The sequence below is a fragment of the Desmodus rotundus genome, chromosome 7 (assembly GCF_022682495.2).
Source record: "Desmodus rotundus isolate HL8 chromosome 7, HLdesRot8A.1, whole genome shotgun sequence".
Classification (NCBI taxonomy): Eukaryota; Metazoa; Chordata; class Mammalia; order Chiroptera; family Phyllostomidae; genus Desmodus; species Desmodus rotundus.
In genome coordinates, this window is record NC_071393.1 from 136,812,378 (window position 1) to 136,836,193 (window position 23,816).

Here is a 23,816-nt window from a genome sequence, read left to right on the forward strand (position 1 = left end):
CTGCTCTTCCTCTCGCGCCACACCCGAGCCTGAGCCCTGCCCGAGCCCGCACCGGAGCCGTGCGGATCCCGCGGGGGGGCTGGCTGCCCGCCCGCAGCCCCGGGCCCGCTCGGACTGAGCCCCGGCCGCACCCCGCACCCCCGGCTGTCGCCCCCACCCGGTGAGTAAGCGCCTCTGGGCCCTTCAGGGGCCGCGGGGAAACTGAGCTCGCGCGAGGGGAGACGCGTGGTGCCGGGAGCTGGGGGCGGGAAGCAGCAGCTCAGGGCGGCGGGACCCCGGCTCCCGGGTGGGGGGAACCCCAGGGCTCCCCCAGCGCCTGCGGCCCGCTCCCACCCGAGGCTGCCACCCTGGCACGGATACACCGCCCGAATGGGCGCAGCCTGCGGGCGGTGGAGGGTGTCGAGCGAGGGTCGGCCGGGAGCCGGGTTAGAGGCACGATTTCCCCGCCTGGCGGCTGGCACATCCTAACCATGTATCAGACCCAATTGGGAAAATAAACTTCAACTTCGGGTTGAACGCCGCCCGCTGGCCCTGCGAGGCGCTCGGGGCTGGGGTATCGTCTGGGCGGCTGCGTCTGGGGCTGCTCAGAAGCCGGTGCGTGCGCAGGGGTCCGGGCACCTCCTCAGGCGTCTTGGGGCAGCGAGCCGGGCGCTGCTCTCGGGCCCCTCCCGGGTGGGGCTGCTGGGCGGGGTGACTGGCTGACCCGTGCTCCCCAAGTCCCACCCTTGAGCTATCATCCTGAGCAGCGACGCCAGGGAGACCGCGTGGGCCTCCTCTGCCAGCCCCCAGGTGCTCCCGGGAGTGCAGGCAGGGTGTCCGCCTGGCCCCTGAGGCTGTGCGACCCAAGGCCCCAGTGGTGACCAGCTCTGTTGTGACCACAGCGTTGGAGCTCCCTGCCCAACTCACCAGAGGTCAGAGCGGACAAGACCCGGGTGATCCTGCCCCGCCAGGACCTGGGACACCCCCAGAGGTTGGCTCTCCCGCACAGGTGGAGGTGTTCCTTCCAGCTCCTCCCCCTGCTCCCTCTGGCAGTGGACTTGGCCAGGTACTTGGCGCTCTGCAGGCCTCAGTTTCCCCACCTGCACTCTGAAAGGTGGGGACAGTGGCTCAGATTTGGACTTCACCCTGTCACCCTGCAGTGGAGGAGGCAGGGACTGGGAGCCCACATCCCAAACTGCCCCACAGTGCCACCCCCGCTCGGGGGGCCCTTGGGAAGTGGGTGCTGCAGCCCCGGGGGGATTCAGTCTGAGTCTGAGGCCGCACACTGCCCCCGCCCCCACCAGGTCAGCAGTGAGTGCAGGAAAGCGCCCCCCCACCATCCTTTCCTTAAGTCTCCTAATGGACAGGAGAGGGGCCGTGCTGGGGGCGTGGACTGCAGGTGCAGGTGGGGCTGCCCCCTGTGACCACCCAGGCCTGCCTGCTCCCACTGCCCCCTCAGAGCAGAACGGGGCCCCCCACTCTGAGGAGGTGCTGACGGGCTGTCGGAGCTAATTGCGTGCATCTCACATTTGGGGACCTGGAAGCTCCTGCCTTAAATAGACTGCGCCCCCGTCACCCGAGAGCACTTGTTCTCCAGGATGGAAGAGTTAGCAGTTCGTGAAGGAGTGGGAGGGGTGGCAGTGGGGTGCTGCCTGTGGGTGCAGGGCATGGCACAGCCCTCCTGGTGTGGGCCTCCCGTGGGCCGGGGGCCTGGTCAGGACCCGACCAGCGGGTGTTCTCGGAGGCGAACTCAAGCCCCTGGCTTTCGATGGTGCCCAGAGGAGGGTCGGGAGGACATTCCCCTCAGCCCAGCCTGAGGGGTGAGGCCTGACTCTGCTGCCTGGCCCCTCCCCACACGCGCTCTTGCACATAGTAAGTGTCTAATAGTTGCATGGTTCAAGGCCCAGTGGACGCAGTAGGTCGGGGAAGGCAGCCCACCTCTGTTTCAGGACAGTGGATGGGAGTGTCTGAGGGACACAGGCCAGGGGGCTGGGAGGTCCGGGCCAGGCACCTGGGGACCCAGATGTCCAAGGTGAACAGGCTGGTTTCAGCCCACTCTGAGAGAGGGAGTGCACAGGAGGGGGTGAGCACCCCGTCACTGCAGGTAAGAGCCTCGGGCCTGTCCCACCTGCCAGGCACACAGAGACCTGCCCCCCAGCCAGGCAGGGGACCCATCTTCTGACAGCTGCTCCCTCGGCTGCGGTGACACAGGAGCCGCTCAGGCCTCTCTGCTGGTGCCCTGGACAGGGTCCCTGCTGAGCGAGCGAGTGAGGGAGCGGAGGGATGAGCAGGGAGGAGCGGACCAGCCGGCCTTGCTCACAGCGGCTCCCAGCCTCACGGCCACCTGCCAAGGGTCAGGCTGGTCACTACCGTGTTTCACAAAAGGGGCAATGAAGGCCTGGGCAGCTAGATGACAGAGCCAGCGCCGCTGCCTGACGAGAGGCATTTCCAAAGCCCCTGCTGTGTGCGTCAGCCTTGGCGGCGGGGCCGAGGGAGGTGTGCAGCACTCTGGGCACCCGGAAGGCGCTCCCCATGTGAGAACTGGCTGTGCCCCTGCCCCCCATCTCCATGACAGCGTGCACGCCGGAGCCCGAGAGGGAGGAGGGCTGGGGAGGGTGGGCTGAGAGCCCAGCCCACAGGGAAGTGGAGCATGGCCGGTGCCCCTGGGGGGCCAGGCAGACCAAGGCCAGTGGGTGGAGGCCAGCTGGAAAGCCCACCTGGGCAAGTGGGGGCAGGCCCCCTTTCCCATTTCTCAGTTGGTGCCTCTGAGGCCTCACATCAGAACCTAGTGTGGAGGCCAACCAAGCACCCGGTGGTCGTGGAGGGGGGACAAGTGTCCCGTTCCAGCCACACACAGCCCTGGCAGAGGCGTCGCTGCGGGACCTCTGAACTTGCACTCAGCTGTGATGGGCTGAGCCCCAGCCCCTCCTGTGCCCAGCCAGTGCCCCCCCCCCCCCCCCCGCCCCAGAAATTCGCACATGTGGAGTCCCAGCAGACCCAGCCCGTGGGGCAGGGGTTTCCCGGCTCTGGGCTTGAACTTGTCCCTGGCCAAGTGCTGGTGCACCTGGCCAGCTGTGCGAGAGGGCCTCAGTCTCCCTGCCTGTGCCTGGCCCCCGGTATCTCAGGATGTGGCCTCCATGTGCAGCCTGCCTCCCCCGCCATCCCTGTCCCCATCCCCGTTTCTGCCCCAAGTGCAGCTCAGCTGCCGCCCGCACATGGCAGCAGGGAAGCAGCAGACATCTGCTCCCCACCCGCCCTGGGGTAGGGGGTGGGGGCGCTGCCTCCCCACGTGCACAGGGCTGAGTGACCCGAGAAGGGAGCCCCAGGTGCTCAGATCAGATCCTGCCCCCTTGGAGGGCACCCTGCTAGGCTGCCCCCACCCAGGACGGGGGCATAGGGAGCTGGGCCAGGCCGTGGCATTGGGGGCAGAGGAGCGGCCATGGGCTACCTGCAGGCAGTGGCGGAGTAATGGGAGGACAGCCAGGCCCAAGGTCCCCGGTGGTGGGGAGCAGCCTGGGAGGGGCCTTGCCAACCCTGGTTCCCTGGGGAAGAACATCGTGCCCATTTCACAGATGAGAAAAGCGAGCCCGGAATGTGCCTGGCCCCTGGCGCCCAGGGAGGAATGCTACCAGGAATGCTGAGGATCTGGCTCATCTGGTTGGGCCGGGCTCCTGGCGCCACCAGCCCCATGTGGACCCAGCAGCCTGGGGGTTGGGGGCAGCATTGACACCCTCCTCCCTATTGAGGACAGAACCAGGGCCCACAGAGCCTCCTGGTCTCACCCCAAACCTGAGCTGTCCCTGCCCGCCCCCTCCCCCAGCCACCGCAGCCCCTGGCAGTGCCGGGTGGTGCCGGCTGCGGCCCCTCCTCCACCCTCAGTCTGCTGCTTTGTCTGCGCTGCCGACAGCCTGGAGCTGTGGGACACAGGACAGGACTGGGGGCAGGGACCCCACCCCAGTGCCCTGCGGCCCAGAAGTGCACACACGCCAGAGCCTGTCTGCAGCCCGTCCCTTCTCCCTGGGCAATGGGGGTCCTCCCTGGGGCAAGAGAGGCCTTTCCTGAGGGTCTCAGGGGCACCCAGGAGGGACACAGGGCCTCCTGGAGAGAGGCATTTCCACACTGTGCCTGGTCCTGGGAGAGGGAACCCTGGCAGCAGGCACATTCTTCCTGGGCCTCAGAGCCCTGCGGGGGAGGCAGCTGGGGTTCTAGCGCTGCTGGCTGTGGGCCCGCCAGGTCCCCGGCCCCGTTGTCCCTGCCCACCCCCACCTGCCCCCCCCACAGGTCTGTACACATGGCGCCCTCCAGCGTCCAGTGTGGGAACCGACTCAACCACTGAAGGCCAGGGGCCACTGTCTGTCACCCTTGGCACCTGTGCCACTCCCCAGCGTGGGGACTCTCGGCCTCAGCCACAGGCTGTGCCCTGCCTGAGTGTCCAGGTGGCCAGGCACCCCAGGAGCACGTCATTGGCCCTGCTCTTCGTGCAGCCGGGGAGGCCGAGTCCCTCGGGTGGCCTGGAGAGGCAAGGGCAGCAGATCCCTGCCAGCACTCAGCACAGGTGGAAGCGAAAGCCAAGCTTCCTGGCGAGGGCGCCTCCACCCTTCCTGTCCTCCCCAGGCTGCTGCGCTGGGCCCATGGCTGGGGGATGGACTCTCCGGGCCTCGCAGCCCGTTCCCAGCAAACACAGTGCCTGGCTTAGGGCTGCTCTGGGGGGGACCCTCCACCAGACAGCATGGCCCTCCCCTCTGACAGGCATTTCCTGTTTGCCCAAGTCCTCTGCCCGCCCTCTCTGAGCCTTCCACGACCTCGAGCCCCAGCCCAGGCGGGCTGCGAGCAGCGTGTCTGACATCACTCTGCCCCCGGATCCTGGGGGCCCAGCGGGCCCAGCCCTGTCCCAGACCAGCGCTGGCCCCCAGCTCTCTGCCTGCCAGCCCAGACCCCTGCCCCTCCCCACTCTTTGGGCCGCCCCCACAAGGGCTGTGCTGCAGTGCCGTGGAGCCCGGCTGCTGTTCTGCCCTCCTCTCTCCAGTGACTTGAGCTGCGGCTGCCACTGTGGGAGATGCTGCGGGTCCACTTCACTCTGTCTCTCTAATTATAAAAACGACCGTATTCGCCCCAGTGCGACTTCTGTTAGCATTCGGGCGTGTGTCCCGTGCGACACGTCTCGTTTCGTGTGGTCAGAACCCCACACAGCGCGGTGGCCCAGCCTGCTGCCCTGCTTCTCACCTCTGTTTCAGCTGGGCGGTGTGCCCCACGCCCCTACCTGGGATGAGCCCACTCAGGTGACCCACACAGGCTGGGCAGGTCCCTCGAGGGCTGGTGGCCTGGAGGGGAAGGCGAGGCAGGTGCTGGGGGCTCAGAAGGAGCCCAGGTGGCAGAGGGAGAGAAATGGGGTCGTGGCGGGACACTCTCAGCCCAGGGGCCTGGGCTGCCCCGAGCGCGAGGGAGCTGCCAGGCAGTGGGAAAGTGTGGGTTCCTGGAGGAGCTAAAAATACAGCGTGGCAGCCCCTGCCTCCCGTCTTGGAATCCCGCTCCTGCCGACTCACCCACCCACCCACCCAGGGAAGACAGGCTCACTCTGCACCCGCCCCCGCTGGCTCGGGGCCCAGAAGCACCCAGTCGCTGTGCCGATGCTGGCTGGGCCACCCTGAAGCTGCCTCCCACCCCAGGTAGCCGGTCCCTCACAGGTACCCATGTCCCCAGCTGATCCTGCGCCGGCCCCCACCCCTGGGTTCCCTGAGCCCCTTCGCCAGCGCTGGCAAGGAGCCAGGAATAGAAGGCAACACTCCAGTCCCAAGGGTGCCAAGCTCTGGCCCTGAGTCTGGGCTTCCCCATCGCACCCCTCCACTCAAGGCCTGGCGGGCCTGCAGGGCTCCCAGCAGTGGTGACGCAGCTCAGTGCCTGGGGCCAGTCCTGGCGGGCTGCCCTCTGTGGCTCAGCTTCTCCATCTGCACAGCAGGGCCTGGGGTGTGGGTCTCTGAAGCCTGGGGGCCAGCATTGACCCCGCTCCCCATGCACGTGCTCCCAGCTTCCCACCAGTCCACCCTGCTGCCCAGGTGAGGAGCCGGCATCGCCTGGCCATTGCATCCAGGTACCAGCAGGTTGGCACCCCAGGAGGCCACCAGAGTCCCTCGGCACCAGTGTCCCCATCCCATGGGCACTCAGCCCACTCGCCAGGACATCCAGGTCAGTGGGCGGACCCCAGCGGTCGTCCGAGGGACACCCTTCCTTCAGGAGTCCCCGTCTGAAGGGACAGGCGTGACTTATCCCAGGGGAACCCCATGCTATGGGTGGGAAAAGGCGAGCGGCCCCACCGATGCAGAGCCCCGCATCCTCATTCGCAGAGGCCCTGCCCCTAGTTTCCTTGGTGAGGGAGGGTGCACTGCCTGGCGTGCCCATGCGGGTACCGGAGCACCCCTGGCCTTCCCGCGGGCCTGCCTCAGCCAGGGGTGCTGGCTGCCCAAAGCCCCGCAAATGCAAATTCCTGCGCAGGCCCCACCCCTTGGCTGGGGAGCTGGAGGACATTCCTGCATGTGGGGCCGGGCTGTGGCTGAGCCTGGGAAGGTCCCTGCACCCCGCCTGGTCCTGGCACCAGGCCTAGCTGGGAGGCGGCCACAGCCCACTGGCAGCGCCGGTCAGAGGGGCGGAAGGGTGGTGGGCCAGGCGTACACACAGTTTTGCCGCAGCCGAGAGGGTCAGGGGCTGGCACTCTGCACCCGCGCCTGGCCCAGTTACTCTGCAGAGACGCTGCTGCCACCTTCAGAGACACAGGCAGTCACAACCAGGAGGCCCAGGACGCTGCCAGGCGCCCGCCGGCTGTCAGGAAGGGTGTTCCCGCAGCCCCACTCCTGGGAGCAGCGCCCAGCAGCACCCTCAGGGGCCAGAGGCCTGGCCTGGGACCCTTTGTGCACTGCCTTCTCAGCCCACGCTCCCTGCCGCCCGGACGGCTCCGCAGAGGCTGCTGTCCGGGCGCCGCAGCTCGGAGTCGGCGGCCAGCCCTGCACTTGCAGAGGCCGGCTCCCGGACGGGACGTTGCACTTTTGTTTGTGTACGTGTTCATCGTCACTATATGCATATAGTGTCTCGTACACACACAGACGTGTGCAATGTATGTACACATGATGCTATGTACGCTCACAGGTTAAGCTATCCAGAAAAGACGGGCGCCCTGAGGGGGGCCGGGGAAGCCGGACGGCTCACAAGAAGTGGGGTGTCCTGTGTGACCGTTCGGGGAGCCCATTTGGCTTTCCCTGGCGGGTCCCAGCCTGGAAGTGGGGACAAAGTTAGGGAAGCTTCCAGGGCTGTTCCCACAGAGGAAGGGCCTGCCGAGTTCTGTCTTCATGTGTGGTCTGGCCCTCTTCCTTTCCCATGTTCGGCATGTTGTCCCGAGAACCAGCTGGAGCACCTCTGGGAGACGTGCTTGGCCCCAGACCCGACCCGTGGGACTCACAGTGGGAGAAAAGCCGCCCCCGCCTCAGCCACCCCATCCCCAGCTGAGCTCTCGGATCTGGCGGGGCAACCCGTCCACGTGGGACCTCGGCCAGTGGGGCCCTGTGCTTGCTCGCTGCCCCCCACAGTGTCCGGCGGGGCCCGGCCAGCACAGAACCCTCATGGACAGATGGCATCAGCCACCTCCCACCCCACAGACCAAGGGCCCTGTGAACAGGGTCTTTCTGGGGACCGAGCCCACAGCCCTGGGGACAAGACCCTGGGCAGGGTGGGGGAGCAGGTCAGGGTGCTGCTGGCTTGTCTCTGAGATGGGATTTTTCTGCGTCCCAGGCTCTTCGGGACTCTGGGGCTGGTCAGGACACTTGAGCTACCAGAGGACGAGGACTGGCCTGCTCTCACTCTGTCCACTCAGTCTGTACCAGAGAGACAGGGGCTCGGGCCAATGGGGCGGGGCCAGGAGGGCCGTCGTGGGCGTCTCCTTAAGCAGCAGCACCCAGGGGGCAGCAGTGTGCCCGCCTAAGGCTCTTCGGCCAGGCTGTCCAGGGTGCTGGGAGTGGGGGCTGCGCGCGAGGGACTGGGGCTGCAGCCGGGCAGCTCCGCCGCCAGCAGTGATGAGAAGCCAGGAGAGCCGGCGGGGTGGCCCGAGGCCGGGTCTGGAATGGGGAGGCAGGGGCAGCCGGAGGGTCTTGCGCGTCTGGGTGAGTAGACAGTGCGGGCGGAGTGGGCCGGGAGGGCGGCTGAGCCCATGGAGACACGGAGGGGGCTCTGGGCTCTCCACCAGCCAGGCCCTATGTGGACCGAGGCTCTGGGCCCCACGGGAGGGGCGGTGAGCACCCCACCTGCCCCCACTGCTGCCCACAGGGACACACACACCCATTGCCTGTCAGGATGCTCCCAACAGACCAAGGTCAGAGGTGCAGGTGAGGAAACTGAACCCCAAACTGGACAGTAACTAGGCCGGAGTTTGTCGGCCTGGGCCAGAGCTCAGTGCCCATGCAGATCAGCAAAGTCCCTCCTCCCCTCTGCCAGGCTGCCTCCTGGGCTGACCCCAGGGGCAGTTGGCCAGGTGGGGGGATGAGGGGTCAGCCTCCTGGTGTGGACCCACAGCAGCCAGGAGGGGCTGCTGAAATGCCGGGTGTGCTCAAGCTGTTCTCTGCTCCCCGCAGACCCGGGGACGGGCCCCAGAAGCTCTGGAAGCTTGAAGGAAAACACCCCAGACCCTCCCCAAGACAGAGCACACTGGCGCCTCTGAGAGGGGCCAGGCACCGGGGCTCCCGTCCCCCTCGGCCTCCGTCTCCTGTGAGACCTCAGATGGCCTGGAGTCTCCCCTCAGAGTGAAGCTGTGCCGGCCTCCCCAGCCCCAGGGCCCCTCTGGGATCCAGTCTCACCAGCTCACCGTTTCCACTCCGGGTGGTGGGCACAGGACGAGGCGTCCCTGGGTGCCACCTCCACTTCCTCTCCTAGTAGAGTGGGGCGAACATGGCCTGCCTCTGGGGGGGGGCCCAGGTATTGGTGGGGGGTCGGGTGGGCGGTGCCGAGGCCAGGCCCTGGGCATGGGGCGCAGTGGTGTCGCCACCATGCCCTGTTCCTCTGGTTCTCTCCCCGTCGATCCACACCCCTCTTCTCAGATGCTAAATATAAGACTGAGCCGGGACAGCGTGGGCCGCCCTGACCCATGGGGCGGTCCCCAGGGGCTGTGGCTGGGGACAGCGTCACTGCCAAGGGCCCCGGGGAAAGGGCTTGGTGGGTGTGGCCATGACACAGGCACGTGTTGGGGGCATTCTGGGGGGGGTATGCCTGTTGCAGCAGAATCCGGGTAAGCCTTCCCACGCTGAGGGAAGGGCCTGGGGGGGGCACCCTGTTCTCCAGCTGTACACAGGCGGGCAATCTCAGGCCCACAGAAGCTGGGGCCTGGCAGGGCTGCCTCCCTGCCCCCCACGGGCCCTGGTCTTGCCCAGAATTGGGCAGGCGTTGGACATACCCTCAAGTCAGTCCCCTCCCTGCCATGCCACACTCGCACACTTTAGGCAGCCTGGAAGTGCCCGGGGTCCGGAACCGCCCCACCCACCCGCTGTGCCCACCAGACCCATCCACTGGGCAGGGGAAGTGCCCTGTGGCTGAGGTGGGGCGTCCCGGACACAATGGCACAGGCAATGTTGCCACGTCGTCACCACTGGGCTGGTGGCATTGCTGCGGTGCAGCCCCCAGGGTCCTCACGGGTACAGCAGGGCGGCGCTGCTGCGTCCTCCGTTGCTACGGTGGTGCAGTCAGGGATGGGGGTGAGGAGCGCCCGCACAGGGAGCCAGCTCTGTGTGCTGTGGGGTGTCCCCAGGAAGCGCCGTGAATCTGTTGGGTGGGTGGGGAAACCGAGTCAGAGGACACGGCCCTGGCTGCCCACTGACCCCCGCCTCCCTCCGGCCCCACAGCTCGGCAAGATGTCGGTGAAAGAGGGTGCGCAACGCAAGTGGGCAGCGCTGAAGGAGAAGCTGGGGCCGCAGGACTCGGACCCCACGGAGGCCAACCTGGAGAGTGCCGAGCCCGAGCTCTGCATCCGGCTGCTGCAGATGCCCTCGGTGGTCAACTACTCCGGCCTGCGCAAGAGGCTGGAGAGCAGCGACGGCGGCTGGATGGTGCAGTTCCTGGAGCAGAGCGGCCTGGACCTGCTGCTGGAGGCCCTGGCTCGCCTCTCGGGCCGCGGTGTGGCCCGCATCGCCGACGCCCTGCTGCAGCTCACCTGCGTCAGCTGCGTGCGTGCCGTCATGAACTCGCGGCAGGGCATGGAGTACATCCTCAGCAACCAGGCCTACGTGCGCCAGCTCTCCCGGGGTGAGCCGCGCAGGAGGCGGCCAGCGCGGGAGGCCAGTGACCGGCAGGCCTCAGCGGCTCGGGGCCAGGCTCCAGGCCGTGCATGGTGGTGGCAGCCCGGGTGCACAGGAAGGAGACAGTTGGCTGGGCAGGTGGCGGGGCGGGGCGGGGGGGCGTTCCTAGAGGAGGCACCCATTTTCCATTTGCCCAAGTCTGAGAACCCCCAGGTCACCTGGAGCCCTGGTCCTTCCCGGGCTGTGCCTAATTGTCCCCTCTGTCCTGTGACTTTGCCCCATTTCTCCACCCAGCCCTTTGCTGGTTCGGGCCTCACGCCTCCCTGGTCTCAGGCCTCCAGGCCCCATCCATACTCCCCTTGCCCACCCTTTGCCCTACTCCTGCCACCTGGGGGCTTCTCGAGCCACGGCCCGCTCTCCACCCCCACATCAGGCTGCTCTGCTCTGTGTCTGCAAAGCTCTACTCCCCGTGGAAGGTCCAGCTCCCTGTCACCTCCTCCAGAACGTGTCCCCAGGCAGTCCCAGGGTTGGTCCTTGACCCCCAGGAGAAGATGGCCCCTGGTAGGCGGAGGTCATGGTGTGCCCCTTGCCCACCAGGCTGCGCTGCTCCATGGCAAGGCCCCAGGCCCTGGGTGGGCAGTGGCAGGTGGCAGCCTGTAGGAGCTGGTCACTGTGGGTGAGTGAGATGTCGGTCGTCTCATGGCCATCTGACCCTGCCCAGGCCTGGCCATCCTCATCTACGGAGTCCTTTGTGACTTGCTCTCAGCAGGAACAGGCAAGGCGCATCCCTAAAGCTTTCCCAGCTCGGGGGATGAGGCAGAGCCAGTTGGTACTGAGTGTGGAGAAGACCCGGGCTCAGCCCAGGGGCCGTGCAGATGGGGTCTCTCAGACCTCAGGGTCAGCCCCAGTCGTGTGGTCCGGGAGACGGGTCTGCATGCGTACCCGGCATGGTCGCCCCTGATGTGGGCCACAGGAGGGGGCAGTGCACCCCCAGTGCTCGCCTGCTGCCCGCCTTTCCAGCTGAAGTGTGGGAGTTCTGAGCAGAGGCAGGTACGGGTGGGGGAAGGACTGAGGGAGAGGCCCCACTGAGACTTGCCCTGGCCCCCAGCAGCTCTGGACACATCCAATGTGATGGTCAAGAAGCAGGTGTTCGAGCTGCTGGCTGCCCTGTGCATCTACTCACCCGAAGGCCACGCCCTGGCCCTGGATGCCCTGGACCACTACAAGGTGAGCACCGGGGGCGGGGCCTGGGCAGGGCCTGGGGTGCAAGCTGAGCTCTGCCCGCCCCGCAGACGGTGTGCAGCCAGCAGTACCGATTCAGCGTCGTCATGACCGAGCTGTCCCACAGTGACAACGTGCCCTACGTTGTCACCCTACTCAGCGTGATCAACGCCATCATCCTGGGCCCCGAGGACCTGCGGACCCGCACGCAGCTGCGCGGCGAGTTCATCGGTCAGCCCGGCCTGCCCTGCGTCCCCCGACCACCCCTGGGCCCCAAAGGAAGGCTCCTGCCCCCACCCGTGTCCTTCTGCGGACAGGGGCCCGCAGGACCCCGGTCGTTAGCCCTGGAGGCGCTCAGGCTGAGGCAGGGCCCTGGCCCCACTCTTGGCCACTCTAGTGGTGACAGCGAGCGTTTGACAGGCACCACTGTCCAAGCAGACGAGTCCCTCTGAGTCCCGTGTCCGTGCTGTCCTGTGGGAATGGCAGAGGCCTGCCCTCTCCACGCGCTGGGTGTCGGGAGGGAGCCCAGGGGACGACGTCAGAAGGTCAAGGGGACGGGAGGGCGGGGCTGATCCCGTGTGTCCCTCCCCAGGGCTGCAGCTGCTGGATGTGCTGACTCGGCTCCGGTGAGTCTGCACCCACTGCTCCCGGGCGGGCCCACCTCCCCCTGGGGTCCCAAGCAGCACCTCCAGATGGGCAGGGGTCCCCGGGGCCCAGCCAGAGCCCAGCTGCCTGCCCCTTGCCCTGCTGGAAAGGCTGCTGTGTGGAACCCGCCCTGGGGCTTGGCAGCTGCCCCCCAAACTGGGGTTGCCAGGCACAGTGCAGCCTGCAAGCAGGGCTGCAGACAGACCGTGTTGCTGGGTGTAAGTGTGCCCCAGACATCACCTACCTGGGGCGTACTGGTGCAAAAAAACCCTTCCTCGTTTATCTGAAATTCAAGTGTAAGTGGATACGTGGGAACCCACATAGCACAGAGCCCCCGTTCGAAGCCCCATCAGGACCACTCTCCAGGGTGTCAGTTTGGGGTGGGGGGTGCCCAGGAGGAAGAGGTGAGGCTGGTGCGGGGAAGGGCCACCCTGCTGCTGAGGGCACAGCTCACTGGCCAGGCTGAGATGACTGGCAGGTCCTGGACCCAGCGAACACTCAAGCTCCCACTGCCCTGGCAGAAGCCTCGCCTCTCTATGGGGAGCCTTTGCTCCCACGATGTGCTCTGGGTACCCCCTTCCCAGCTCCCATCCTGGGAGCCTCTGCTCCTGCACCAGAAAGGCCAGCCCCAGTGACCTCCGCTGTCCCTTGGCTACAGTGGCCTCATGCCGGCCATGGGCCCTGCTCAAGGGTGTGCACCTATCCAGGGCTGGGGAGGCCGAGGGGGCTCCGGGCTCAGCCACCCCGACCCCTCCCACTGCAGGGACCTGGAGGACGCGGACCTGCTGATCCAGCTGGAGGCCTTCGAGGAGGCCAGGGCAGAGGACGAGGAGGAGCTGCTGCAGGTCTGCGGCGGCGTCGACATGAACAGCCACCAGGAGGTCTTCGCCTCCCTGTTCCACAAGGTGGGCCGGCGGGGGCCCGGTCTGAAGCCCACTCCATGAACAGCCAGGGCTCAGGGCCGGATGGGACAGGGCGGGGGACGGGCAGCCCGGGGACCACAGGACCAGGAGGAGAGCACAGTCCCAAGGCCAGAGCTGCCCAGGGTGGCAGGGCTGTGTTGGGCCCCAGCAGGCTGGCCACCCTCAGGTGGCCTGAGGAGCCTTCAGAGCCAGCGGGAGGCCAGGAGCCTGAGCTGTGGCCTCACCGGCTGGGACAGCCCATCTTCCCGAGCCCAGTGGTTCTCAGAGCAGGGCAAGTGTCCCCAGGGGGCTCCCAGAAACATCCGGAGACTTGTAGGATGTCACAAGTGGGCAGGGCCGCCGCGAAGCACCCCACAGTGCACAGGGGCGGCCCCCAGCTCAGAGAGCTGTCAGCCCCAAGTGTCACCCGCCCCGGGGAACCCCGGCACAGGCTTGTCACTGGGGCCCTAGGAGCCGCTGACCACACCCCCACCCCTGCCCAGGTCAGCTGCTCCCCGGCGTCCGCCCAGCTGCTGTCTGTGCTGCAGGGCCTCCTGTACCTGGAGCCCGGCCTCCGCTCCAGCCAGCTGCTCTGGGAGGCCCTGGAGAGCCTGGTGAACCGGGCCGTGCTCCTGGCCAGTGATGGTGAGCGGCCCTGCCCCCTGCCGCCTCCCCAGCCCAGCCTGGCGGGCACACCATGGGGTCTGGGGACATGGGGATGGGTGCCCTTCCTCAACCCCTAACCTGCTTCCTGCCGGAGCCAGGCAGGCACGCCCTGACCCCAGTCGCCCTCCCACAGCCCAGGAGTGCACCCTGGAGGAGGTGGTCCAGCGGCTCGTGTCCGTCAAGGGGAGGCCCCACCCGAGCTCCCTGGACAAAGTTCACAAAGGCGTCCAGGCTGACCTAGGCCAGAGTCAGGGTGGTGGCGCCCCCACAAACACAGGCTCCCCAGAGGCGGATCTGAAGGGCCAGTCGCCAGTGGCCACCCCCACCACCCTGCATCTTGGCAGCGACCAGAGCTGGAGCAGTGGGGTTGCTCCACAGCCGACAGCCCTGGGGAAGCGGGTGCCCGGCCCACCCCTGCCTGCAGCGGGCGTCCCTGGCTCCCCCGCTGCTCCCCCTCCACCCCCTCCACCCCCTCCACCCCCTCCCCTGCCAGGCCCTGGGACTTCGTTCCCCCTACCCCCTCCACCACCCCCACTGCCTGGCTCTTGTGGGACCTTGTTCCCCCCACCCCCTCCACCCCCACCCCTGCCAGGCTCCAGGACCTCATTCCCCCTACCCCCTCCACCACCTCCACTGCCTGGCTCTTGTGGGACCTCATTCCCCCCACCCCCTCCACCACCCCCACTGCCTGGCCCTTGTGGGACCCTGCCCCCTGCTCCCCCACCACCCCCGGGCCCTCCAGGCATCTCAGGCCCCCATGCAGGGGGTGGTGAGGAGATTATTGTGGCCCAAGTGGACCACGGCCTGGGCTCTGCCTGGGTCCCCAGCCACCGGCAGGTGAACCCACCCACACTGCGCATGAAGAAGCTGAACTGGCAGAAGCTGCCATCCCATGTGGCCCAAGGTGAGGACCCCAATCCCCACAGGTGGCTTCCCTCTGGGGGCTGCTGGGCCCTGCTGGGGAGAGTGGCAGCTGCTCCCTGCAGCACATGGGCTGTACCTGGGCACCCTGGGCCAGGGAGGCCTGTCCCCGCTCTGGGTTCAGCCCCTGTGTGGTTGGAGGCAGGTACAGGTCACAGGTCACCTGTGAGAACCCTTTGCTCCCACACACCCGAGGCTGGTGTGTGTCCCATGCATTGCCCAGACCCCTGGGGGCTGGGTGGCTGTGTCCAGAGACAGTCACGGCCAAGGCCACCAGAGGCCAGGCTGCCGCCAGCCTGGACAGGCATTTGGCCGGGCAGCTTGAGCCTGCTGTGCCTCCCCCGCAGAGCACAGCTCCATGTGGGCCTCTCTGAGCAGCCCCGGGGCTGAGGTGGTGGAACCCAACTTCTCCAGCATCGAGCAGCTCTTCTGCTTCCCTGTGGCCAAGCCCAAGGAGCCTGCAGCCGCCCCAGTCAGGAAGGAGCCCAAGGAGGTGGGACCTGGGCCTGGGGCCAAGGGGCTGCCCCCCTCCCCCGAGCGGCCCTCAGGGACCAGCTGACGGGCGGAGTGTTTTCCAGATCACTTTCCTGGACTCCAAGAAGAGCCTGAACCTCAACATCTTTCTGAAGCAGTTCAAGTGGTGAGTTCCAGGACTGAGCCCCCTCCCCAGAGCCCACAGGCCCCGCCTCCCTGAGCTGTTCACTCTGGGCTCAGAAGTGCCCTCTGCAGGCCACCCCTAGGAAGTGCACACCCAGTCTCAGGCTAGAGACACTGGGGTAAAAGCCAGACTGTCCCAGCTGGAGGCCCTAGAGACGCCCCATCCTGGCTCCCTGGGGAAACAGGCCCAGAGAGCATCGGGGACCCCCTACAGCCACAGACAGGCGATGGCCAAGCCAGCATGAGGACCTGGCCCTGCCCCCCAGACCCCATGTCTCCTTGCAGGGGCCACCCACTGGGTGCTGCCGGGCCACCCACCTGTGTCCTGAGCAGCCCCCAAGGGGAGGCAGAGGGTGCTCTGGCTCGCAGGGCACAGCCTCCCGCACCCCAGCCTCACTGCCGTGTGACCAGGCAGGTGTCTCGCCTTCCCATGGGCGTGTGAGGAGCCCCTGGTGTGCCCAGCAGAGGTGTCTGTCGTGGGCCAAGGGGCAGTCCCCACCTCTGTGGCAGGGTACGCCCCTGCCCACGCCTGCCTGTCCTGTCAACCTGCAGCCCCAACGAGGAGGTCATCGCAATGATTCGTGCCGGGGACACCGGCAGGTTTGATGTGGAGGTGCTGAAGCAGCTCCTCAAGCTCCTGCCCGAGAAGCACGAGGTCAGCGGGGAGGAGCCGGCAGCCCCCGGGGGTGGGGGGGGGCTCCCACGGAGGAGTGGGGCGGGAACTGGGATCCCACGGGTTGGCCTCCTTCCCCCCAGATCGAAAACCTGCGTTCGTACACGGAGGACCAAGCCAAGCTAGCCAGTGCCGACCAGTTCTACCTCCTGCTGCTGGGCGTCCCTTGGTGAGCTCAGCCACCTGCCAGGGAGGAGAAGGGCAGGGCAGGTGGGAACGGTGTGTGCAGGCCGCCCCCAGCTCCGTGTGCCCCCCACTCACGTACCCTCCACCATGGGGCTCCTCAAGGGGTGTGTGACCTGGGCGCTGGACGGTGGACAGGACCCCTGTGGCCTCTCTGAGAGAGGCCAGCCTGGGACCCCACCATCCTGAGATGGAGGGATGCCCCCAGGGAGGTGATCGGGCGTCCTGGGCGTCGGGTGGGTCTGCTGTGGGCCTCCTCACTCACTCCCTGTGGATGGGCCCTCGGGCCTCGGCCCCCCACCCAGTCCTGACCACCACTCTGCCGCCAGCTACCAGCTGCGGGTGGAATGCATGCTGCTGTGTGAGCACACGGCTACCTCTCTGGACACGGTGCGGCCCAAGGCCCAGCTGGCGCTCGCCGCCTGTGAGAGTAAGTGGGGCCCCGGGCCGGGGAGGCGGCATGGTGCGGGGGCACCCATGTGGCCCCTGGACCGCCGGCCTTGAGACCGTCCCTAAGAATGCTCAGGGTGCTGACCTTGCTCACCTCCCAGACCCCCGCCCAGCTCTGAGGCAGGCACGGCACACAGGTGCATGTACACAGGTCCATGCGTGCTCAGACATGGCTCCCACGCTCCCACGTGCACACACACCACTCTCCTGAGTGATGAGTCTGCAGGAACTTGCTGCAGCTGTGGCAGGAACAGGGATGGTCCCAGCCACCAAGGTGCATGCAGCTTATTTCTGCTGAGGATACAGCAGGAGTCATCCATTCCCATCTTGGTGGCACAGCTGGGGACACACCCTCCCTGAAGCCCCATGGGATGGTTAGCTGAGAACCAGGGAAGCCATGGGTTCTGGGGATTCGTACCCGCCCTGAGCCACCCCTCCCGCAGGCCTGCTCTCCAGCCGCCGGCTGCCTGTCTTCTGCCAGCTGATCCTGAGAATTGGGAACTTCCTCAACTACGTGAGTGTCTGCGCCCCACCCCCCAGACCCCCCACCCTGCCAGGAGACTCACTCCCATCCCTCATCCTTGTCCCTCCCAGGGCAGCCACACAGGGAACGCCGACGGCTTCAAGATCAGCACGCTGCTGAAGCTCACGGAGACCAAGTCCCAGCAGAGCCGCGTGACTCTGCTGCACCACGTGCTGGAGGTGCGGCCGGCAGGGGCGGGGGGCAGGCGGCACCTGGGTGCCTCGCTGCTGCTGCTTGTCCCTGGGCCCTCAGGGTGGCATCCACGCCCCACTCTGCCCCCGGCCCCTGTCAGGAGCCCCCGTCTCCCCTGCCGCTGCCTCTAACTCCCATCCAGGCCCAGGAGAAGGGTGGGAGGCCCAGAGTGCCCAGCCTTTCCCAGGGGCGTGGTCCTTAGCTGCCGAGGGCTGGGATGGGCAGCAGGTGGAGGGGGTGGCCGCAGCAGTCTCCCTGGACACGTGCCGTTGCAGGAGGTGGAAAAGAGCCACCCAGACCTGCTGCAGCTGCCCTGGGACCTGGAGCAGCCCGCCCAGGCAGCGGGGTAGGTGCCTCCTGCCCCACGCCACCCACCTGATCCAGGGCCCCTCCTCAGGTGCCCACCAGGAAGGTGGCTGGACCAGGCTGGGTCTCTTGTCTGCAGTACAACCCTGCGTCCGCCAGGAACCACTGCCCAATGGGGTGCTCGCTCTCCCTTTGAGACGGGACCTCGTGTCCTCCGTGGCCTGTCCCCGTGTGACTCGGAGGAAGAAACAGGCCTAGATGGGGCAGGGAATGTCCTGGCTGTGCTCACAGGGGCGCTGGTCATTGAAGGCTGACCGTGAGCAAGGCTGTGCCCCCGCCATCGCACGGATCAGGGCTGGAGGCCCAGGAACAGGGGCCACACCCACGGGGTCTCACAGCCTGGAGGGTCAGCTCTGGGAGGGCAGCCCTCCCAGGTCCATTGCCACGGAAGCTTCTCCAGTCCGAACACTGCAGGCCCACACCCACCTTGGGGAGCACCTCACCCCACACCGCTCGGCCGGCCCCAAGGCCCTACGAGCCTCTGGCCACGTCCGTGCGTGTGTACAGGGCAAGGGCCCCCGGCCCCCGCGCCCACAGCTCTCACCTGCCCCCACCCGGCTTTGCAGGATCAACCTCGAGATCATCCGCTCAGAGGCGGGCAGCAACCTGAAGAGGCTCCTGGAGATGGAGCAGAAGGTGTTGTCTTCCAGCCCCGAGGTGCAGGAGCAGTACGCCGGGCGCCTGCAGGTGAGTGAGGGGCTCTGCACAGTGCTGCACGAGGTCTCCAGGGAAGCTGCCCCTCCAGTGTCTGCCAGGCCTGGGTGGGGCAGTGAGCGTGGGGAGGAGAGAGGCAGGACGAGGAGTCCTGCGGGGGAGCTGTTTGCAGGCCTGTGCCAGTGGCTGTCACCCCCTAGGGCCGGGCAGGGCTCAGGGTTGCAGCCTGGGCTGTCTCCCTATGGCAGCCAGCAGGTGGCGCCCACCGTGGGCTCTCAGGGCGGTAACAGGCCCTCGCCTGCTCCTGCAGGCCAGCCTCGAGGCCTGCCAGGCACTGGAGGAGCTGTTCCAAGCCATCGAGCAGAAGAGGCTGGAGCTGGCCCACTACCTGTGCGAGGACTCCCAGCAGCTGTCCCTGGAGGACACATTCAGCACCATGAAGGCCTTCCGGGACCTCTTCACTCGTGCCCTGAAGGTGGGTGGGGCCTAGAGGCCAGGCGGGCTCCCACGGCCCCTGGCTGTCCGCGGCGGGATGGGCACGCGCAGGTGACGGAGGGCCGGGGTCACCGACTCTGCGTCTGCCCTGCAGGAGAACAAGGACCGGCAGGAGCAGGCTGCCAAGGCCGAGAAGAGGAAGCGGCAGCTGGCGGAGGAGGAGGCTCGGAGGCCAAGGGGCGAGGACGGGAAGCCTGGTGAGGCCCGGAGGGAACAGGGGTGGGATGGGGGCAGCCTGTCTGGGCTGTGGCCACTGGCTGGGCTCTGGGGACCCCGTGAGCCTCGTCCCTGAGGACCCTGGGCCTTCGCAGTCAGGAAGGGAGACAAGAGGCAGGAAGAGGTATGTGTCATCGACGCCCTGCTGGCCGACATCAGGAAGGGCTTCCAGCTGCGGAAGACGGCCCGTGGCCGAGGGGACGCAGACGGAAGCAGCAGGGTGGCTGCCACAGACCCCCCGAGGGACAAGGCACCTGGTGAGGCCATCACACACCTCTTCACAGTTCTCTTACCGCCAGCCCCAGCCATCCTTCTGTCCCAGCACCTCCCTTCCGCCGGGAAGCCCTCTTTGATCCCCCAGGGGCCCTCCCATGTCCCCTTCTGCCCCAAGATGGGACAGCTGTGACCGGGGCCAGAGCGGCCACTTGCCGTGACCATGCTGCCACAGCTCCGCTGATGTGACAGCTGTCTCTCCAGCCCCTGGGGCAGGCAGGAGAGACGGGGCAGGAGGGCCCATTGGCAGGCACCCCTGGGGCCCAGGCCCCCTGTGGACAGACCATGCATGTGGAGGTGGGGCCTGCCCTGGGGAACCCACGGTCGGGGACCACCAAGGAAGGCTCCTGGGGGTGGGGTGTGTTCGGGTAGAAGCTGAGATGGGGGAGGCCCCCTGCTCGGGCTTGTCCTGACAGGGTGCATCAAAGTGGCTTGGGGGTACCCTGCCCCTCCACCCATATGTATTCCATCTGCAGGAGCCCCCAGAGCCCTCGCAGGAGGCCCTGTGGGAGGTACCAGCTGCTCTGCCTCTGGACCTGCGGTGGCAGCCGGGGAGCCCCAGGACTGGGACCTTGTGGATGCCACCACCCCCAGCCCACAGCCCCTTGGGGACCCATCGGAGGAGGTCGTCCCCGGGACCCAGGAGAGGCGATCGTCCTGGTACGTTGATGCCCCCGATTTCCTGTCCGTGGAGGACCTGCTGGGCTCCCAGCCCTCCGCCGGGGCCTGGCCAGTGGTGCTAGGAGACGCTCAGGCCCTAAAGCCCCTCCAGTTCTCCACGGACAAGCCCCCTGAGGCCCTGGGCTCCAGCCAGGACGCCGAGGCCCCCACCACCCCCCGGGACGTCTGCCAGGCCGAGGCTGACAGCACAGGGGACAGGCCAGAGGACACAGCGGCCCATGGCCGGGGAGCCTGCCTCCCCACTGCAGGCCCTGGTGGGGACGGGGACAAGGAAGACACGGCCCCAGAGTCTGCGCTGGACACGTCGCTGGACAGGTCCTTCTCTGAAGATTCGGTGACCGACTCCTCAGGATCCGGCACCCTCCCCAGGGCCCAGGGCCGGGCATCAAAGGGTACAGGCAGGCGGCGGAAGAAGCGCCCGTCACGGATCCAGGAAGGTAACTTGGGCGCCCCCCTCCGTTACCCTCGCCCCCCACAAGCAGGACCTGGGTGGACAAGTCACACAGGGCTCAGGGCCAGGACTTGTGGTCAAGCTCGTCCATGCCAGCCAGGACCCTGGGCCCCTCCCTGCAGCCAGTGGTGACCCCTCCTCCAGAGATTGGGTAGTTCCTGGGAGTCACAGCGTCGCTGCCCAGGAGGGGCAGCTGGGGGCCCCCACTGCATTGCTGCACCCTAACCCACTAACTCCCGCCCACACTGCTGCACAGGGAGGGTGCCCGGCGCATGGGGGCGGGGGGGGGGTGAGATCTGGGGCACACTGCGTCCCGGCTCGGTGTCCAGGGTGCCCAGGTGTGATAAGCGGTTGAGTCCGTTTCTTTTATCCGGAAGCAGAGGTTACCCCTGAGTCCGACGATAGTAAAACTAAAAGGTTCTGTGTGGTCCAGTAAGGTAGGTGGCAGCCTGGCGCTCTCACTAACAGTAGCAGTGGTGGCAGTGGTGGCGGTGGCGGTGGTGGCGGCGGTGGCAGTGGTGGTGGCCTGCCCGGCCCTCCCGGACACTAACCCAGCTCTCCTGCAGCTCTCCTGTGCCGCTTGTGGGGGGCTCACCTGGCCCTGTCGTCGTCCCCCCCCCCCCCCCGCCCCCGCCCCTGCTCTGGGAGGGCGGGGCCGTGGCTTGCTTAGCTGGTGTTGCCTCTGCTGCGGCAGGTGCAACCTCAGAGCTGCCCACTGACATGGGTGCCCTCTGGGACCAGGGCTCCAGGGCCTGGGGGGTGGGGGCAGATGGGCCTGGCAGGATGGGCTGAGGTTGCCTCATCCATAACCCTGGGCTTCACAGACCCCACACCGCACAGCCCCTGGATGACACCTTCACTCTGGGTCTGTCCACAGGACACACCCCAGCCCTCCTCTGGCCCTGGTGCTGGCCATTCATGTCCCCAGGGAGACAGTGAGGGACAGGGATGACCGGTCCCAGGGGCGAGTGGCCAGGGGCAAGCAGGCTGTACCCCTTAGCGGGGTCTGTAGCACCCTCTCCCTGGAGGCTGGGTCCTGGAGACAGTGAGTCGGAACTCAGGAGCCCCTGGGACCCTCACCCATGGGCAGGACAGGCAGGGCCTTGGACATGGCCAGAGAGGTCACAGATGCCACCACACAGGCTGGGTCCCTCCTGTGACCCAGCCTGTGCTTAGTCGGGGGCACCCAGTTCGGGGAACCCCCGCGCCCCCTGCCCAAGGACAGTGCAGGGCCATCTGTTCCCCACGAGCCTCCAGCCGCACTCGGGTGGGTGCCTCAGCGAGGTCTGGCCGGTGCCTGCAGCGGGAGCGGGGTGCGGTGCGCCTCTCCACATGGGTTGTCCTCACTGCCACACTTTCCTGGCCCCTGGGGTGGGACTGGTCACTCCCGGAGCTGGGCTCTGGGGTCACACCCAGGTGCTTTTTCCAGCAGCGTTGGCAAGAGGTGGCAGTTGGGCCATGCAGTCTGTGGGTTTGGGGCTGGCAGCCTCGCATGTCCACTGTCCAGTGAAGGCCAGTGAGCCCAGAGCAGGTCTGTGCCGCCCCCGTCACCGCGGGCCATGCTGGGACCCGTTGGCAGGTGCCGCCCTCCCGGGCTCAGGGCAGGAGCACGGGGTCCCGCTTCCTCGTGGCCCAGCTTTGTGTTTGGAGAAACTTCGACCTGACAGACAGTTGGCAAGGAGAGTAAAGCAAACGCCACCTGCCCTGCCCCCTGGAACGAGGGAACTTGCCAAATGTAGCGAAGTCGTGTGTACACGGCCCAGCCCCCGACTTCACTGAACGCTGAACGACATCAGTGACTTCTGCACATCAGGGCGCTTGGCCCTGAGTTTTCTCCTGAGCCCAAAGCTGTTGTCCCCAGGACAGCTGGGCAGTGACAGTCCCCTGCACCAGGTGCCCTGGCCACACCCTCGAGGTTGCTGATTTGGCCGGCAGCCCCTGTCAGGCCCAGATTGCGGAAGACACCTTCACTCTGGGTGTGTCCGATCCCCGCTCCCGCCCCCTGTCCTCAGGCGGGATTTCCAGACTCAGAGCCTCACCGGACAGGCTTGGGGCCATTCGTCCCTTGCTTAGTGAGGGTGACACCGATCCAGGTGAGGTGGTGATGTCGCAACCCCTGCAGCCTGGTGCCCGTTCGCTGATTAGTATGCAGCCTGGCGGTGGTGCTGGCTGGCATCCTGTTTGGCCTGCAGAACACTGACTTCCCTTCTCCCCGTGGTAATTCTGAGTCTCAAGTGACCAGTCGCGTCGTCCGCAGTGACGCTGCCCAGCCCGTGCCGCCGCCTCTGGCCCTCTGGCGGGATAGCACCGGCACCCACGGTCAGGGAGTTCTAGCCCTCTGGTTCTGCCGCACTGGCCCTGTCTTGTGGGCGGTAGCTCTCAAACCAGAGGCTGCTGAGCCCCCCAGGGGCAGCACCCAGCCCCAGGGCGGCCATGGGGCAGAGTCCTGGGGGGAACAGGGAGCGAGGGCGTTGGATGGACAGGGGCCTGCAGGGCCAACTGGGGAGGCATGCAGGGCCAGGGTGGCAGGGGCCCGGGTGCCCTCAGGCCCCAGCTGGAGGAAGCTCGGGCAGGAGACGAGCCTGAGGGCCAGTGTGGAAGTGACTGTGGAGCCACAGGGAGAGGAGGTGACAGTGGGGACGGATGAGTGCAGCCTGGGGCTGAGACACGGGAGAGAGACGCGGGACCCCCCCCCAGCCCGACTCAATGTCTCCAGACCCGCCGAGCAGACCCACCCAGGGTGCCTTGCTGCCTGGGAAAGGGCCTGGGTCAGAGTGGCCCTGGGGGCCTTGGGACCCAGGCGTGGGCTGCGCCCAGCAAGGACCCTCCTAACCGTCACTTCTGCCCCTCCCACAGGTCTCAGGCCCAAGCCCAAAGCCCAGTGACAGACCCCCACGGCGGCCTCTACACAGCTGTGGGCCCTGGATGTGCCACTGAGCAGAGGAGCACCCAGGCCCCGGCTGGGACGGGGCCCCGGGAGCCCCAAAATCTGTGCCTTACCCAACCAGGGACTTGGGCCTCCCTGACCATTCTGGGGGCGTCGAGGCTGGGATCCCAGCAAGCACCTGGCAGCGCACCTGGCGCCCTCGTGAACTGCCTGCACGCCCAGCCCTCCTGCTCCTGCAGCTGATGCCGCCCCTGCATGACCACGGTGCCTGCTTGCCCGCAGGGGGGTCTGGTGACCGCACCCCTGGCGCCTCTAAGCTTGCACCCCCTTTCCAGGGACCTGGTACCCAGATGCTTCTGGAGACAACCCCTTATAGACCCCTCCCCTTAACCCACGGGAGCCAGGTGGAGCTGGAACCTCCCCCCCGCCCCGACTGCTCCCCTACTGGGCTCTGGTTCCCACTGCCTGGCTCTGCCCCCCAACATGCTCAGCTGGGCTGGAACACAGTGATTTTAA

At 67.2% G+C, this 23,816-nt stretch overlaps 1 protein-coding gene across 4 annotated transcripts; it reads left to right on the forward strand.

The window, feature by feature from the left end:
* Positions 1 to 23,816, forward strand: INF2 (inverted formin 2). Of its 4 annotated transcripts, XM_071222096.1 has the most exons (24): positions 1 to 160; positions 9,852 to 10,251; positions 11,356 to 11,471; positions 11,537 to 11,696; positions 12,058 to 12,091; positions 12,874 to 13,015; positions 13,516 to 13,657; positions 13,812 to 14,582; positions 14,947 to 15,092; positions 15,178 to 15,239; positions 15,809 to 15,911; positions 16,013 to 16,098; positions 16,442 to 16,542; positions 17,006 to 17,076; positions 17,157 to 17,264; positions 17,553 to 17,623; positions 18,210 to 18,330; positions 18,608 to 18,772; positions 18,887 to 18,989; positions 19,104 to 19,265; positions 19,758 to 19,941; positions 20,092 to 20,399; positions 20,794 to 20,850; positions 23,270 to 23,816. In XM_071222096.1, exons 2-23 carry the CDS (start codon positions 9,861 to 9,863, stop codon positions 20,847 to 20,849), a joined length of 3,603 nt encoding a protein of 1,200 aa, XP_071078197.1. In that variant the 5' UTR covers positions 1 to 160; positions 9,852 to 9,860; the 3' UTR covers position 20,850; positions 23,270 to 23,816. The 4 variants fall into 4 exon arrangements, with proteins under 4 accessions (XP_071078197.1, XP_071078196.1, XP_053784605.1 ...); XM_071222095.1 differs by having other exon boundaries at positions 13,561 to 13,657; positions 19,758 to 20,399; XM_053928630.2 differs by having other exon boundaries at positions 2 to 160; positions 19,758 to 20,399.